At 35.1% G+C, this 17,819-nt stretch overlaps 1 protein-coding gene across 1 annotated transcript in view; it reads right to left on the reverse strand.

The window, feature by feature from the left end:
- The window catches only part of GPATCH2 (G-patch domain containing 2), a 118,682-nt gene that overhangs the window by 26,309 nt on the left and 74,554 nt on the right, over window positions 1–17,819 (reverse strand). Inside the window, exons 6-8 of the mRNA XM_021547590.4 lie at window positions 8,551–8,615; window positions 5,868–5,907; window positions 3,046–3,116 (exon numbers count right to left, since the gene is read on the reverse strand). Of these exons, the coding sequence (XP_021403265.4) occupies window positions 3,046–3,116; window positions 5,868–5,907; window positions 8,551–8,615 (176 nt within the window). The remainder of the gene's footprint in view (window positions 1–3,045; window positions 3,117–5,867; window positions 5,908–8,550; window positions 8,616–17,819) is intronic.

The following is a 17,819-nucleotide window of genomic DNA, read 5'->3' on the forward strand; positions in this document are numbered from 1 at the left end:
GAGCCCATGACCAGCTCTAGCAGTTCAGCTGCCAGGAAGGGACTTGTTAACTCCCTGCAACTCAATCAAGTGCAATTGTTTGCCTGCTGCCTCGGGCTACAGACAGACATTTGGTCTGCTAACAACTGTGCCAGATGAAGACATTACTATCCCAAGCTATTTGTTATCACACATCTGCTGGAGATTATCATCTCCACAGCTCTGCTGGAGGAAGAAATCATGTGAGCAGGCCTTAATATGGTTTGCACAAAACCAGCCAATTTAATTTAAATAGGTGAGTGGAGCTAACCAGGCTGGTTTTGCCCAAAGCTTATTAAAAAAATCAGAAAAAAACCCCCTTCTTTACTGGCAAAAGAATAGGAGGTGAAAAGTAGCACCTGGAAGAATTATCTATCACTTTTAAGCAGAGTGGCTGATTTGGGGAGGAGACTGTTCCCATTCTAATGCAAGAGAGATAATGTAAACAGAGAACTTTTTCATTCTACAGAAGAATGAAATGCAATTTTTAAAAGAGTATTTCTTAGTACTGTTAATAATTTAAATAATGAATGGGAAAACTATGTATTCACAGATTAAATCCTACCTGTACAGGTAGCATAAATAGATATATTGAATTGTATCAGTGTAATATAGCCTATCCTGGTTCTAAGTTTTGTGGTGCAGGACTGTATCCCTCCTTAACATCTGGTCCATCAGCAGCCATATCAATAGTTCTCTACAATCTCATTATCTTCTCACCAGCAAAAGTTCATGTTAGTTTGTACAGGATTAGAGAATTATCATTCATGTTGACAGAAGAAACCTAAGACATTAAAGCCACTACAGTAAAGCTCATCCCAGACAGTATGATTCCACCACAATGAGACAGCTGCAGACCACTGCCACACTTAGAGCTCCACATCTTTCTGATGTATTTACAGAGTAAATTATTCCACAAGTCACTGATCTAATGTAATAAGGGTATTTAAATAGTGTCTACATGCTGAGACAAAAACTGTGTTCAGTCATCCAAAAGGGTATGAAAAGTCAAGGCAAGCATAGAAAAATGTGTATATGTACATATCTCAATACACATACGAAAACCAGAAACAAGCTCTTCCAGAATGGCAAACAAAGAAGAAATACAGGTACCTGAAAACTATACAAAAAACACCCAGAGAAATTCAGTCTTGCAAAAAAAGCAGATTAGACTGTATTCTGGATAAGTAGAATAATTTTACAGAATGTCCAAAACTTGTTCACTGCTGCTGTTCTCTCACTGCATTTAGCAACAAAGAATAAGGCAATATAAGGTCACAGTCACTGCTTTTCATATGCATCTTTTTAAGGGGATTACTCATCTTAATTAGCTTGAGGTGTCAATATATTTTTATTATATATCTTGTAAACAAGACTGCAGGCTTTGAGGTTTTAAGACAGCAGACAGCCTTAATTATTAAAAACAAGATTTTTGTAGCTTGATATCTTTTTTTAAAGTCACTCCAATTTTCTATGGCAGACAGAGAGAATGGTGGTTTTATAATAACCTGACTCATTTGGATGAATGTGGACTGTGGCTTTATGTACATTGCAATATTAGGTTTTTATGTAAGCTCTACTAGAACAATACAGATATTTTTCAGAAAATGCTAATCTTCAGTCTTGAATTTGCCACCTATTGATTCTACACAATCTTGCCACATATTTATTGGGCTAAGAGTCTGCTAAGGTACTGTGGACTGGATATGAAGAGAGGTTGAAGATCACTTCAGATTTCCAAATCCATTATACAAATCTCTATTCTAACTGCTTGTGCAGGTAAACATCAGCTCCCAAGAACTTCACTGGTCAGAATAACAGACACAAAAGTTACGATTCTGAATTCTTCAAATTCTGTTTTAATCTGTTATAGCATAAAAAAGATCCTAAAATGAGTCTGAATATAATGTTTCTTACTGCTCACTTTATAGCCACTTTAAACTCTGAGTTTTGTGTGAGCAGTCTGATAATAAGAGTGCATTTATGGTGAAAATTCTATCTAAACTTAAGTAATTCTAAAATTCAGAGTGAAAATATAAATTAACAAGTAAACTTGCCAGAAAGTTTATGTAGAAATTTTCAGAATTTTAATATAAAAGGTTTGATAGATAAAGATAATCAACATTTCTATAGATGAATGACTCACACTTGTAACCAGAACTAGTACACAATGAAATAGATTCTTATTTAATAAGCACATAAAAAAAAAAAAAATTGGTCACCTTTTCCAGGTAATCAGCAAGGTAAGTACCTAAGAATATTAAAAATTTGGTCTGGGTGACAATGTACATACTTCAAGTCCACTGCCTGACAGAAAATTATCTCAAGTGGTACCACAGAATTACATGCTGATATAACTTTATTACAACTTTTTCAAGAAAGTGATTTGACAGCACACTGCCATCTTTACAGAAAAACAAAAATTCTGTAAGGCATTGTGCATAGCAAGAGAAACATTTCTGTAGCTTCTCATTTGAAAAAAACTAGAATTAAAATAATTATTTGGTAGAAGATTCAGCAGGCAACTTGTACATAAGAAAACCTAGAAACAGACTCCTAGACCAGTAAGTTCAGTCTTGAATTTTTTGTCTTTTGAGGGGAAGGTAATAAGATGGAGAATAGAATTAGATTTGCTTTTATTAAGTCTTCACAATGAAATGTTTATTGTCAAAATATAAGAACAATTTAAGTGTTTAGTATTTGAGATATCTTGATTTCAGATATGCATAATATAATTTTATACACTTCCAGCGCTTAACTTACATGCCAGAAGCACAAACCTTAGTTTGGCATTCATTTAATTCTGATGTTCTAAAGAGATTAAGTTTGTTAAGTGCACTTGCATAGTCAACAAAAAGGGTCTAATACTCATATATATGGCAAAGATTATGCCATGCAAAAAATTCCTAAAAGTCACAAAAAACCCCAGAAGACCTTTGAGAATAGAATAGTGTAAGTTCTACATAAAGATTTAAGGAATCAATAAATTCCTAAACTGTACTAAAGACTAATACCACATGAACTTACCTGCTGGCTGTTTTTACTGAGCTGTTCTTCTTGTGTCCCCTCTCTGAGCGGTTGTCTCGCAAGAGTTGAAGCTGTTAAAAAAACCCACGTGCTCAAGAGAGTCTCACAAACAATGCCTTTATTTGCTTTTTAGAATTTCTATCTGGACAAAGCAGTTATTTCCTCTCTTGAGTACACTGTCAATAGTTTTCACCCATTACTTTTGAGACAAATATATTAAAACATTTTAAATAGTTAATATGCGAATATATATATCCACTAATTTAAAATGCCTAAATAATTGAAAATATAAGAATTATAGCATTTTCAAAGCATAATAGAAAGTTATGCAATTCACAATTTCATAATTAACTTATGTGTAAAATTTTATACTTTTCACAATTTCAATTTAAATTTTTGAAGCTGTATAATTAGGAGTGTTGGAAGAAACTTAAAATTACAAAAAACGAATCAAGTTAGCACTTGTGTTTAAGCAGTTATGAAACAGTCATAAATTCTTCTAAGCCCCAGGAGCTTTACTAATTTTCAAGCTGCAGAATAAACAAAGCACAGTATTAAAGCTTCCTGTAATAGTGAGGAAGTAGGAGTAGTGAAGGATTTGTTTAACTGAAATGACAACTCAGCTTCTGAAACAAGCTGTCATTTATTTTTATTTTTAGACAAATAATACTTTTCATTCAGATTATCTCCAACACTCAGAAGTCTATTTCCAGAATTATGATGTTAGATGAGTCAAGGTGCACTAAATAAAAAACAACCATCAGAATACTATACTAAAGGAATTAAAACTGGAGTCTAAAACCTCCACAAATGTTGTTTGAAATGTCTCATATATTGAAGAAAAAATAGAATGAAAGATTGTTGAGAAACAAAGCAGAGATAAAGTGACCTAATATTCACAGCAAAGACACTTCAAAATCCTGTGGAAGTTGAGCAACTTCAAGACTTGGCCAACCACACCCTCATGTTGTAAATGAGCACAGCCTCCAAAAAATGTCACCAGTCTGAAAAACCGAACAATTCTTCCCAACTTTCTACAGCTTCCCTCTTGCACAAGGAATGCTTCTTGTCATTTCAACTATCTCACTTCTCAGATGCAGTGAAATAGCTTATTACATAAATAAATTGAGTGAAAATTTCATTGGTTGTCAAAATTACATTACACCACCATTTACAATATTTCTTCTGTCTTATAAAAAAGCTCAAATTCCTTATGCACCAGTAACATCTATATTTTGTGACATCAGCTTTAGTTCCCAATTCCTTATTAATCTGTAAGTTACAAATTCACTTAACTTCCAATAAGGTCTGAAAACACAGCTCTTACTGTGTTCATAGACCAAACACACATAAAATATGAAATTAACTAAAATTTATTATTATCTGAGAAAATTTGATTAATTCATTCTATACCAGCTAAGCAGACCTTTCTCATCTTCTAGTCTAAAATAACAGTGCTGGCATGATGTGCATTATGTGTATGATGTGCATTAAGGTACTTCTCATTGTGGAAATAATTCCTTATTTTTCAGCTTAGATTCTTTTAAGGAAGTAAACAGTACCACTTCAATTAACCCTGTTACATGAGATGATCAAGATTTAATTTTTTTTTTAAATGACTCAAACTCATAACAATTTAATTGTCTTTTAGGTGTTTCTTCCACAAGGAAAATTATTTCAAAATAATGACTGTTAAATATGTATTATATAAAGCTGTCTACTTAGAGGTTAAATGTTAGTCAACCTATTGTAACATAATGGAATCTCACAATTTACAGCTAAAACTACTATGTTTTATCTACTCTCACAGTTTTAGGTAAGCAGTATTGCTTGCTCTGGAGTTCAAAAGAAAGGGAACAGGAAAGATTTAAACTATGACTTACTGGAGCTACAAGTATTCATGATGGATCATCCTAAACTGAACCTTCCAAGAAGGACTCTTCAGATTTTATTTCCTTTTGAAGTTTCAAATCTATTTGTATTTGCAAAAGTACCAGCAAACTGTCACAGAGCTAAGTAAATCAACTGTTATACAGATTTTTTCCAACTTAAAGAAATGGAACGTTTGTGTAAAATTTCAATGCATTGATGATATATTCAGCTACTTTTACTGAATAGATGAAATTACCAGATTTATTTTCACATTTTATAGTCTTGGACAGTAAGTTCTGTTTAGACCATTCTACCATTCATAAAGACAGGTATTCCTCTATCTCTGAAGACAAGATAAAGACCTAAGTGTTATGCTACTAATCAAATATTAAATATGGCTTCACATTCCTGCAACTACATCTCTAGGCTTGGATCTCCCAGAGACTGCACTGAAGGGGCTCAGCAGACAAACTAGTAAGGTATTTTCACCAATATCTGCACCATGATGGAGATTTAACAGCTCCTTTTTTACTGCTGTAGTCATTGTAACCAATGAAATGCATAAAAAGATCTTCCTGTAGAAGCCTCCCCACTTGTGTAACTGGTTCTGTATTTCTTGGGAGTGAAATGTTTTGCTTTCCAGCATTTTGAAAAAGGTAACTTTTGGAGATAATGCAATTGACAAAGTTATTTAAAAAAAAAAAATCAGAATTTTAATTTGAACGTTAAAACCTCAAGAATACTTAAGTGAAATTAAGTGACTAATCAACGAGTTTTAATTAAGAGAATTTTGGTAATACACTGCTGTATGTTTGCTTACAAGAAGATATTAAATTATACTTCCTTTATTTACAATGTCTTAAAATATTAGCCCACTACCTCTGGAGTAGAGGTAGTTAAAGTTCCTTATACATCTCAAGTAAACCGTTCTTGATCAAAGCAGTTCTTACCTGGCTATGTTCCTTCCTAGCCCCAGGGCTAAACCAGTGACTGTGGGAGAAAAGGAAAAGACAGGTTTAACAATATAACTAACAAAGCACATGCTGTCATATGACCAGTCTGTGCGTGCTTTCGGGTATTTTATTGCCTGCCAGGAAAGTACAGCCTTTGGCAATGGTTTATTTTAATGGGCTATTTTTATTGAACTCTCTAAGTTTGTAACAGTTCTGAAAGAATGCATCATAGATTTCACTTCTTAGTGAGTAGCTGCTGGCTTTGTAGGTAATTATATTTTGTCAAACAAGCTAAAATAACATGTAAATGATGGTATTTTAATATACTACAATGCACATGCCATAAATTAGAGTAATTCCATATTTAGTACTGAAGTGGTACTTATTAATGATTATAGCTGAAAAGACTTTAAAGTAGTTTGGACTACCTGCTAGCTGTTAATGTATTATTTCACAAACTTAGGTCTGAGTTTGAATCTAAAGTGAAACGCCAAGTCTGAAAACCCAGTGGCTTTGTATCTCCATACACCTGCAAAATTGTGACTCTTGGCAGTCTTATTTCACAGAGATGGCAATTTGGAGTAAGATTTTGCCACACAGGGATGTCACAATCTGCCTCTTCCCTGAACAGCAGTAAAAGCATGATAAGACTGGTTCACATACTGTGGTCACAAAGAACTGAATTACCATTTGAATGGAGCTGTAGCAAGCATCATACAAACCTGCACACTTGCAAAAATGAAAACACGACAGAAAAAAAAAACAAACCCTACAACAACAGGGATCTCAAGTTACATGTAGTATCCACATAGTATTTGTGTAAGCAAGCAATAGGTTTTGGTCAAAGGATAAAATAATTCTACCCATAGCAATATTGCACAAAAAAAGAGGATCCTGCTATCTGCTATAATGCTTGCATGTTCCTCTAGAAGTGTAAGCAAAGGTTACAGCTTAACCTAGCCATGCTTTTTCTGAAACAGCTCCATTCAATATAATTTAGTCCCATTTTCTGCCCCAAGCAGCCATATAATGACACTTAAATTTTTACTTTAGTACTGAAAAGATTCCAATTCCATGGAATTGTCTGGTTTCAATGTCTTTTATTTTCAAGTCACAAATCTGAAAGTTTGGTGGCTTTTTGTCACTCAGCTTTTCAGAGTTTGATAATGAGCAGTCAACCCTCTCATTCTTGCATAAAAGACCAGCTGTCACCAAAACATCCATACTGCTTTTTCTACTTTTAAGGTGATTAAGGAAAAGGAGCTGGAAAAGAAAAAAGAATGGCAGCAATAAAGTCAAAAGTATACCTTGAGACAAGGCAGATATCTACATATTTTGGACATAAAACATTCATCAACTGCATTCAATAGTTCAAATTCTGGTGAAAACTGGGAGATTTTATGCACACACAACTTCGATGCTGGTAGTGGATGGAAAGTAAAAACATCATATTTGCAAGTGATTCAACAAATAAGGTCACAATCATGCAGGGGCTGATAAAAATCAGAAATATAATGGGTTAGATTTAATTTCTACATAGATGATTGTCTTGTCTCTAACCAGTATGAACAGCAAATACTCAAGGAGGAGCAGCAAACTGGGGTATCCTCCCCATAAGCTCTCATGGATTGTGGCACAGACTAAATGATCAGTAAAAGCATTTTTCTAGTGAAAAAGTACACTGAAGTAATTGGAATGCATCTCAGATATTAAAAACCCTTCAAAAAGAATAAGATCTTTTTTAATGGGAAACTGATACATCACACTAATTTTTAACTTTTTGCCCATTCCCTTAATTACAGTATTATTTGTTTGCTTGTTTCTTTTATAATAACCAAAAGTAAAACCCATAAAGTAAAGCCCAGTTTAATTACTACTTGGTAATAATAACTTACGGTAGAAATAACTTATGAAACCAAAACCTCTTGAATTTACACACACATTATCAAGGTATGAGATGGAACAGAGGCAGATTAGTGGTGCAAAACAGTTGGTACTGAGGAGCTGATGTCTGCTTTGGTAATTTTTAAACTGTGGATGATGTATCTAGTAGCATTAGAACACATAAATGTATCTCCAAATATACTAGTTCTTCATCATGTATGTCTGTGTTTTGGAGTTTTGATTTGAAAATTAAAGGAAAATGTAATTTTTAAAGTATTCAAAAAGATGTAACCAAAAAATAATGCTGTTAAGTGTTGTCAGCTGAAGAGAATAAGAGTTTACAGCAATGACACACTAAAGTAACTAAACAAAGTGAATTACACTCCCTATTTACAGGTGTTTAAACAGCAAATTCAATATATTTTTGTGAAAACTATTATAAACCTCTTCCTCACACGATACCTCACATGAAAGACTAGAAGATATGATGCTTATGTATTTTCAGACATCCCATTTTTGCTATCCAGCCTTAAACAAGCTTATATTTTAGGAAAGGATACTTAGAAAGTTAATAAAAACACATTTATGAAGCACTGAATTTCATGTTTCCTTAAGAAGCATAAAAATTAACTAAAAAGGACTATAAGTACTCTTATTAAATAAAGACCATCATGTAACTGAGCTGAGACTCTTCACAAGAGATGTTTGTGCAGTTGTAAAATGTAGCTTTGGGGCAGAGTACCACTGTAAAGCTAATAATAACAAAAAATTTATAACTCCCATCACTGATACTCACTCATGGTGAAGAGAATCCTGGGACAAGTGAACTGTTTTCCTGCTACCACCTGGTCCTGGAGTTATCTAATGGAAACATGAAGGAAAAAAGAAGTCTTTGAGTAATGGGGCAGCATAATTGCTTATTAAGAAAATACAGGACATACCGTATATACTATACTGTCTCTATTTTGTATTTAATGTAAATGCAATTAGCAATATCTGCAATTTTTCAGTAAGGTTTGAGTACAGAAAGTGCTATATGAGATTAAGGAAAATCCTTCATGAGCAATGCTGATTGGATGTCAGACATAGAGACATTTACACCTCAGTTACTTTTCTGTAAAGTCCATTAAATATTTTATCTCCAAAAAAAGGAAAGTTAGATGTTTGGAAAATCATAGGCAATATACTATCCTTATTTATGGCTCATACAGCAATACATTTATTAAAATATAATCCTCCCAACACAAAGCATTTGAAAATTCAAGTTGACATGGGATAGAAAGCAAAGGTAAAATATTTTTTACCAAACTGTACTGTAGTATTTGTCTAGGGCTTTATACATACTGTAACCTAAAATATGTGATATCTTCAACTGAAAAATGATCTTCAGAATGCACAAGAGCATGTGCAGACCTTTGCAGGTGATGACATTCTGATATTGCTCAAGAAAGGATTCAAACAGCTTTGCTTTTATTTTTGCAAAATGCTTAATTGATGTGCATATGTAGATAGGTAAAAGCAGAATAATAAGATACAACTCATAATACACATGCTCAAGGAACTAGAGCAGCAGGCAAACTATTCCTGATAGAAAAAAATGAAGGAGCAAACTTCCCATTCCTTGTAGATAATTTTATAGTCAGGAGATAACCAGAGGAGGGAATGTAGTCAGATGTTCTTGCAGTTTTGACATGAGACCACAAAAACTCAATGGTAATACATTTATATGGCTCAGGCTTGCCAAAAGTACATAAGCTGAAGATTCATGGATAAAAGCAGCCCACTCATTATTAGGAGAACAATGAGGTCAACTTTTAAAGTAAAACCTTCCTATTAATCTGGTGTCATAATGGAGAAAAGGCAGGGCAGTCAGAGCTCCAAGTCTGGAAAACTTTCAAAGATGCTCACTGAATAATTTGAGAGCTCCACATGGTTAAAGTATTTAACCAAAATCTGCTTCTTTGACTTGAACAATGATGTCACTCTGGGCTGAATTGAGAAACAATAAAGTGCTGTCACTTTTCTGGCTGATGGGGATAAAAAAGCATTGGTAACATCTTACCTCTGAAAAATCTATGCAAACATACAAATCACAGTAGAGGAAATCACCTCAGCTACATGGGAGAACCCACTGCTAAAGCACCTACTGCTTTATTTCTATTTGGAATTTACTGTTTTACTAGACTGATCAAGGCCTTACACAGTCACAGGAGGATAAACACTGACCAAATGCTAGTGTTTCAATGTCATAGTTCATCTGATAGTAAAACTGAGAAACGGCCATTCACAAAGACCTGGAAATATAAGCCAGTATTTTAATATCTAATTTCCAAATTTTAAGATTAGTAACTAAACAGTTACTTTAAGACTACAGGTAAGCATGCAGCTCAGCTCTTGAGAGTTATATCCTGCATTAATCTCAAAATGAGGTTTTCATGCTATTCCAGTGGGTATCCCTGGAATATAGTAATCCATTTTCTACACTGTGGCTATAAGAAAAGCGGACTGTGCCTATGTCATGCTTTGTTAGAGGTTCATGATCACATTATCTCATGGTGGACCTGACACTTTTATTCAGTTTACAGTATGTTCTGTGTACAGGCAACTTATTTCCTTTGCCAGGGCTGCTGACAACCTTTTCCACACTATATTAATCTTGTTTACAGACTTTATCTTGGTACAAATATCAGAAAACCGAACTTTTTATCTCAGGGAGAAAATAAACAACATGTTGACAGAAGCAAAAGCTATTTTCTGGACTAAAATTGGTTGTTTACCTGCAGCCATACTTATGGAAACAAGTTTAAGTTTCCAGCTTACTCAAAATACATAATCTGAAATTTAATAAGCATGGAAATTTCAAGAAAATTCACTTGATAAATTGCCAGTTTTAAAATAATACAGAAACCACAGAAGTAGGTTTTTCCACCAACTTATATGAGAATATGAACTTGCTTGGAATACAGTTATAACTGATCACCAAGTACAGTGTTCAGGTTTCTCCTGCACACCCCAGATGGCTTCAGCTACTACACAGCCACAGAATGTTTATAAAACTAAACTCACAAGGTACACACATACAGACCTTTGCTTAAAACTTGTTGCTAATTACTCTAAGAGTCCCAATATATTAATGCAAATTAATTCCTGTTTGCAAAACTTACCTAGGATATAAAAACCTAAATGAAACCTCATTGCCCACCTTCATCTGCTACCTCATTGTTATTAATACTGAAGATTGTTGTAAAGTTTAGGGTAATTATTGAAAATTTAGTCTCTTCTGACTACAAGTCCTTTCCCCACTGCTTGAATAAGATGACAAGCTGATGGCTGCATTCTGTTCATAGAATCTCTGAGACACAGGTACTCCAACTTGGAGACAGAGTATTCCTGATTCGCTAAGATTGCTTTGCCTGAGAAATTATGATCTGAACTAACAGACACAGAAAAATGGAAAAGTATTCAACAATAAGGGGTTTTGCCTCAGAATACACAACACCATATACTGCTGCCCAAAATCACAGCTGGAAAAGGCCCCCAGGATCATGAAGTCCAACCTTCAATTGAGTATCACCATGCCTACTAAGCCACATCAAAAAGTGACACATTGGTCATTCTTTGAACACCTCCTGAGACAGCAATTCCACCATTTTCCTGGGCAGCCTGCTTTAATTCTTAACCACTACCAGTGAGGATTTTTTTCCTGGTATCCAACCTGATCCCCCCCTGCAAAATACTATACGTGACAAACTTCAGAAGTGACATAAGGAAAGATGGTGGGATTAAACAGAAAAAGAACAAGAAAGGGGATTTTGTTGCAGCATATGTTGCAGTTGAGATGGCCACAATACACAGAGTATCCTCATACAATTTCAGAAAGCTTAATCCCATACAGAGTTCCAGGTCCAGAACACCATACCACTTCAGAAGGCTTCAAACATGTGCCCTTCTTATTCTTTAGCCCAACCTTTTATACCTCTCATGTTCATGCACTGCACCTGTGTGACTTCTGTTCCCTTTGGTGATTGGGCAGTGCACCTGGGATTTCACTCTGCAAAAATAATACTGAGCACCTCAACTGTCATTTTAAAATGCCAATAATAGAAATTAGAGCATTTCAGCTGGAAGGAACCTACAGTGATTATCTTGACCAACTGCCTGACCAAGTTAGAGTATGTTAAAGGGTTTGTCGAAAAACACATCTCTCAGAATCCTATTTCAGTGTTTGAACACATACTTGGTAAAGAAATGCTTCTTGATGTCCAGTGCCTCTCCTGGCACAGCTCTGCACCATTCCCATACACTGGATCACTGGGTGCCAGGGATAAGAGATCAGCCCATCACTATTTCCCCTCCTCCAGGAGCTCTAAGAGGTTACCCCTCAGTCTCCTTTCTTCCAATCCAGACAAGCCTGGAGCCCTCAGCCCCAGCTCACATGATATGCCTTCCAGTGCTGTCAGCAGCCTTGTTCTCTCTGGACACATTCGAGGACCTTCACATCCTTCTTCTACTGTGGAGCCCTGAACTGTGCCCAGCACTGGAGGGGAGGCTGCACCAGCGCTGGATCCTGGGATATCATCCCCCCTTCTGAGCAGCTCACACCACTGAGGGACAAGGAGCAAAGTGCCCACAGCTCAGTCACAGGGTGCTTGAACATCACCACTAACTTTAGATGAACAGCCTAAGAGGTGTCCAAGACTGGAGAAATAAAAAAAAATAATCATTTTAGTAGATCAATTTATGCACCTTCTAATTAAATATGAGACTGCTATTTTAATTTACACGTGCTGTCGTTTAAAGAAAAGCTACTACCACGTGCCAAGAAAAACCCACAACACATTTATAATGCAAACCAAAAAATATGCTACATTGTTACTTAACAATTCTGCTTACTTCTCATTTGAAGTATATTTTGATGTTCAATTACTGAATAGTCCATGAAAAATCATGAATTATTTTTTAAAGATACTTATGCTACAAAACTCCCAAGTATGGATGTGTTCAAGACTCAACATTTTCTTAATATTTCAAATAATATAAACAATCCTGATATGCATACTCATCCACACTTCTTATTCCTTATTTTTTCCCATGCTATCACACAATCAAGTGAGCAAATACCTCCCCTGTTCGTAATTTATGTTGATCTTAGGGCATAATACTTTTGAAAAATCACAGATTATGTCCTATTCATAATTGTTCCTCAGATATATTTTCCATTACTGAAAAAGTAAGTTTCTTACAGATTATGTAGTTTTTAAATATATATTTTTTTACCTCTTGAATTAGATTTTATGCCAAGCACTCCATAGCATGTGCAATGAAAAGATACTACTGAGCTCATTTTTTACAGGACGTTATTTCCTTGCTATGATTTGGTGGACTTGGCAGTGCTGGGTTTATGGCTGGGCTCGATCTTTCTTACAGGTCCTTTCTAATCTAAATGAGTCCATGATGTGCTTTAAAAAGCCACATAAATAATTATGAAAGTATTTGACTTGAAAGCTTAGCTTAATTGTCACAGTATGTCACATGCATAGCAGGCAAAATCAGTAAAATTTCAGTAAAATTTTGCTGGAAACTAATTACACAAATAAGCTAGCTGCTTTCCTAAATGAAAGAACAGGTTCCTTTTTCTGCTCTATAAATTAACTGCTACAGCTTAAAAAGTTCCATAGCAAATCCAATTTTCTCAGCAGGATTTTCTGCAAAGAAGTTGTTTTCCAAAATTAAATGCAACTAAAATCATATCCCAGAGAACAGGATTTTGCAGGAAATTACAGCATGACAATGTCAAATTCATAATTCACAAATCTGCAATTGTCAATTTATAGGAAATTAATTCAAACTACATCAAGGGAAGAAATAAGGAAAAATCTATTCTCCACATTTTATTGCACTGATTAAAAGCAATACCTTATTATTTTCAGCACCTATTCAGCATTACTCCTTTCATAACCCTTCTTCACTAGGAACCTTGGAAAGTACATGCACTAAATAAAGTTCTGGATTTAAAATACATCTTTAAAAAAATATAGATGCACATTTGACTTGGAGCAATATAAAAAATGATGAAAACAAAAACAGCTTTCACAGTATACATTACTGGAACATTGCTAGAATCCTTGCTTGACATTACCATTACACTGTTATTCCCTCTGAAAGCACACTCTTGCTGAAGGGCCCAAACTGACCATTCCAGAACAGCATCTCTTTACTGCACAGATTACCTTTTAGTGATGCTCAGTCAAACTCTACAAAGTCTCCATGAAGACATGGCTCACTGGCAGAACAGTTCTGTACCAGTTTCTTGCTACTCTACTCATATTTCTTTAAAATTAATCTCCTAATAACACAGTGTTGCAAAAATCAATGGATCATTGTCATTTTGCTTGCAAAATACAGGCAAGTGATAGGGAAAGAAAAAAAAAAGGTCTAAAGACACGGATTCTAATCCTAAAGCAAAACAGGAACCTTCCTGTACTAATTTTACTGTTTTCTCTTAAGGCATTTAAAAAAGAGAGAAAATAAGAATTATTAAATTTCTTGGCGTGACAGAATGTGTCCCAGCTCCCCAATCTCTCCAGTGATTTCACACACTACACACTGTTAAGAGTTTTCTCTGCATTTCTTTGCACACAACTGATCCAACTATCTCTTGATATACAGCTTTCAGCTGAGTGATTAACAGATGGAATAGTAATACGATGAGAATATCAGACACCAAAAGAAGAAAATTCTACTATTGAACCTAGCTACTTCAGAGAAAAATGGAAAATTTAAATTCCATGTATAAAAGCAAAGAAGGGAATCTCTTTGTAAATATTGCTGTTTCACAGCTCTACTATTCTACTACTTTTTCTGTACTACTTTTAAGACAAAACCTGAATTTCAAGTTAAATAAATGTAAGTTGAAAAAAAAATATACTTTTTTTGAAAATAGACTGGCCTGCGTATAACATTTTCTGTTTGTTTTAAATTGCAACATTAACAGACAATATCACACACCATGTTTTGTCCTAAATCTTTGTCAAAGGGACCAGTTTTTACATATTATAGAATAGGCAGAGTAAGTTTAATGATGCGCTGTAAATAATATATATTAGTGCATTCCTGCTGTCTTTAGGTGTGTAGTACAGTAACACTGGAGGAGCTATTAGAGGAACTCATAGAAATATATAAGGTAACAGAAAAAATTGGTCTATGAGGAAAGCATCAGGTAAACTGAGAATTGTAAGTCTCCCATATGCAAGGAAGCCAGTAGAAGAGTTTCTTCTGTGATTCCTAATATTTAGTATGAAATAGTACTGTGTGGCACTATGCCTCCAGTAACAGCTCACCGCACTGCAAAAAATGGACTGACTTAAAAGTCTCAAGAAGAAAATCTAAACCAGAAATTCATAGTTTTTAATTTAAATCAACTCCTTCTAAAAGGCAAATGTAAGATTCTCATGACTGCAAAGACACATCAGATAGCACCCCTATTTCAATATTTTATATCAGGAAAGGGGAAATATTTAGGGTAGCTGTGAAATAAAACAATGGCCAAAAGTTTATTACTTCAGTATTCTGTAAGTAGCTAGTATTTAACAAATTTAAATTTAATTAAACCAGATTCACCTTATTTGGGAAATGAAACCACTAATTAAATGCTGCAATAATATGATGTATATATATATATATATATATATATATATAATCTTTAGGGTGATATTCTAGCTGTCTGTTTAGATACAAAACTTATTGTTAGGTGAATTCTTCACTAAATCAACAGGATTTTGATTTCAGTAGTGTTGGTACTGTACCCTTATTAGTTAAGAATAATCTAAAATGCTGAAATAATGCTTTAGCTTGAAAATTATCATCAATAAGTAAGTTACCCACATAGTAATATAGGGAGGAGGAAGTGCAGAGCAGCAATTCGGCTCCTATAGTCTTGATCTGGGAGATGCTGGCTCCATTTGGGAAAAACAGGAAAAACATTTAAACAAGACTCTCCTTTCCCTTCTCGCAAAAGGGATTTGCAACAGTACTTCCTTACTTTGTTAAAATAATATGATATAATGACAGTAAAGATTGTACCAGCAACAAAGCATGTCATCAAAGCATGTGCTTTGAGTCTGCTTGAAGTACAGAAGGTGATTTTTACTCCTGCTGCCGTGGGACTTATTAGAAAAACATCAATATTTAATGTATTTCTGTATCTGAGCAGAATCCCTTTGCAGGTACCAGTGGTACAATGGCAGCTCGTGGCAGCCTGAGCTGGCTGGGTGTGGATTCAAACCCCAAGCACACAACAAAACCCCCAGCTCCAAGTCACCGCCCGGCTTCAGGCGCAAGCTGTGAGTGGCCTCTACTGGCTGACCAAAGGCTACAGGAGTCACCAGGCTTCTGCTCTGATAAACTGAGCTTATCCAGCGTGGGGAGAAATGGAACAGAAGGAATCTGCTCCTCAGTGCTGCATCATTCACTTGGCTGGGGCTAAATATGAACGGTAAACACAAGGTGAGTGATACGAGAGACAGCGGGAAAAATGCTTTTAACGCCAGTGCTCCCAAATCTGCCCAAATGCATGCAGCAAACAGACATGCAGTAGTCCAGCTCCCAAAATGACAGTGGAATTCAGCAGGATGTACTGTGCTAGCTCTAAAGGTGGAAACAAACCTGAAACTTGAGTAGTGTATAACCTGTAAGTTACATGTTTTGTATGAAAAATGAATTACTTCAACTGCAGTATCAATAGTTTGCTTTAGATGAAAAAATAGAAAGCTTGCTGCATCATCTGAGATGTATGAAACCAGAACATAACTATTCTCTTCATAAATGTGAAACAGATTTGGCCTTTCCCTTCTATATAAAATTAAAATCAATAAAGTACAGCAAAATAAAAAAAATATTAAAAACTTGAAGGATGAAACTGTGTTTATTGCCACAAAGATGACCTACAATTTCCTCCAAGTACATAAAAATTATATTTTGTGAAGAAAAAAAGAAGAATAAAGTATAATTTTTTTAAAAAGCTACAATAATTGTGAACAACACAGCTTGGAGAAAAGCTGTCCAAAACATGGCGAAAATACTTATTAGATTATTATGCAATGTCTGTATAAAAAAAAAAAAAAACCAAACAAAAAAAAAAAAAAACCCAAATAAAATTAGGGCCAGTAGGAAGGAAGTGTGTTTTTTAACTTCTCTTTTCTTTTTCCTAGGAATCTGTACCTGATTTGCCATTCTCCCACATTTTAATTGCAGGTTATCAAGGACTATTGTCAAACACAAGTGACTACTGATGCCAAAAGGAGATTGCCTTCATGAGCAGCTGCATGGTGCTCACACCCAGCCCTGTATTTCCTGGTATTTCCAGCTCCTGTTCTGAATTCTGCCCCATCTCAGAGTTCCACCTCATTTCAGAATTCAGTCCCATTATCTCCACTGCTCCAAATTGTTCACAGGGTTATCTAGCTGACATAGAAGATAACCCTCCATCTCACTAGACACCACTGGGATATGACATGCTGACCCACGGTAAGCCCTGATTATTAGCTTGAAACATACACCATATAAATGGAGCTTTGAGCCAAATAATTTGCTTTAAAGTCTTTCCATTCTACTTACACATTAAAACTCACTTTAAACAGGCTGACATGAATTCCATTAATCTATACACTCATGAACATATTTAGACATAGATGCATTAATTTTAGATTCTATCATAATAAAACAGATCAAAAATACTTGTGGGAGTGCAGCCTGAAAGTAATGCCTTTTTATTTAAAAAAAAGACAAAGGATTTTAGCTTATGAATGAAATGAAAATCAAATGGCCAATCACTGCAATTAAACAGATTGTCTCACTACCTGTTTTGCACTGAAGCCCACATTCTTTCAGAAAAAGGACTTGTAGCAAACAAGTGAGATGCCATCTTTTCCATACCACTATACTTCCACTGACTGGGAAACAGGTGAGGATTAGAAACCCCTGACAGATCTGCTAGGGTAATTCTCCTCTTCCCTTCAGCCACCAAATGGTTTCCTATCCTAACACCTACAGTCCTGCATGGGTTTA

The sequence above is a fragment of the Lonchura striata genome, chromosome 3 (genome assembly GCF_050655825.1).
Source record: "Lonchura striata isolate lonStrDom1 chromosome 3, ASM5065582v1, whole genome shotgun sequence".
Lineage (NCBI taxonomy): Eukaryota > Metazoa > Chordata > Aves > Passeriformes > Estrildidae > Lonchura > Lonchura striata.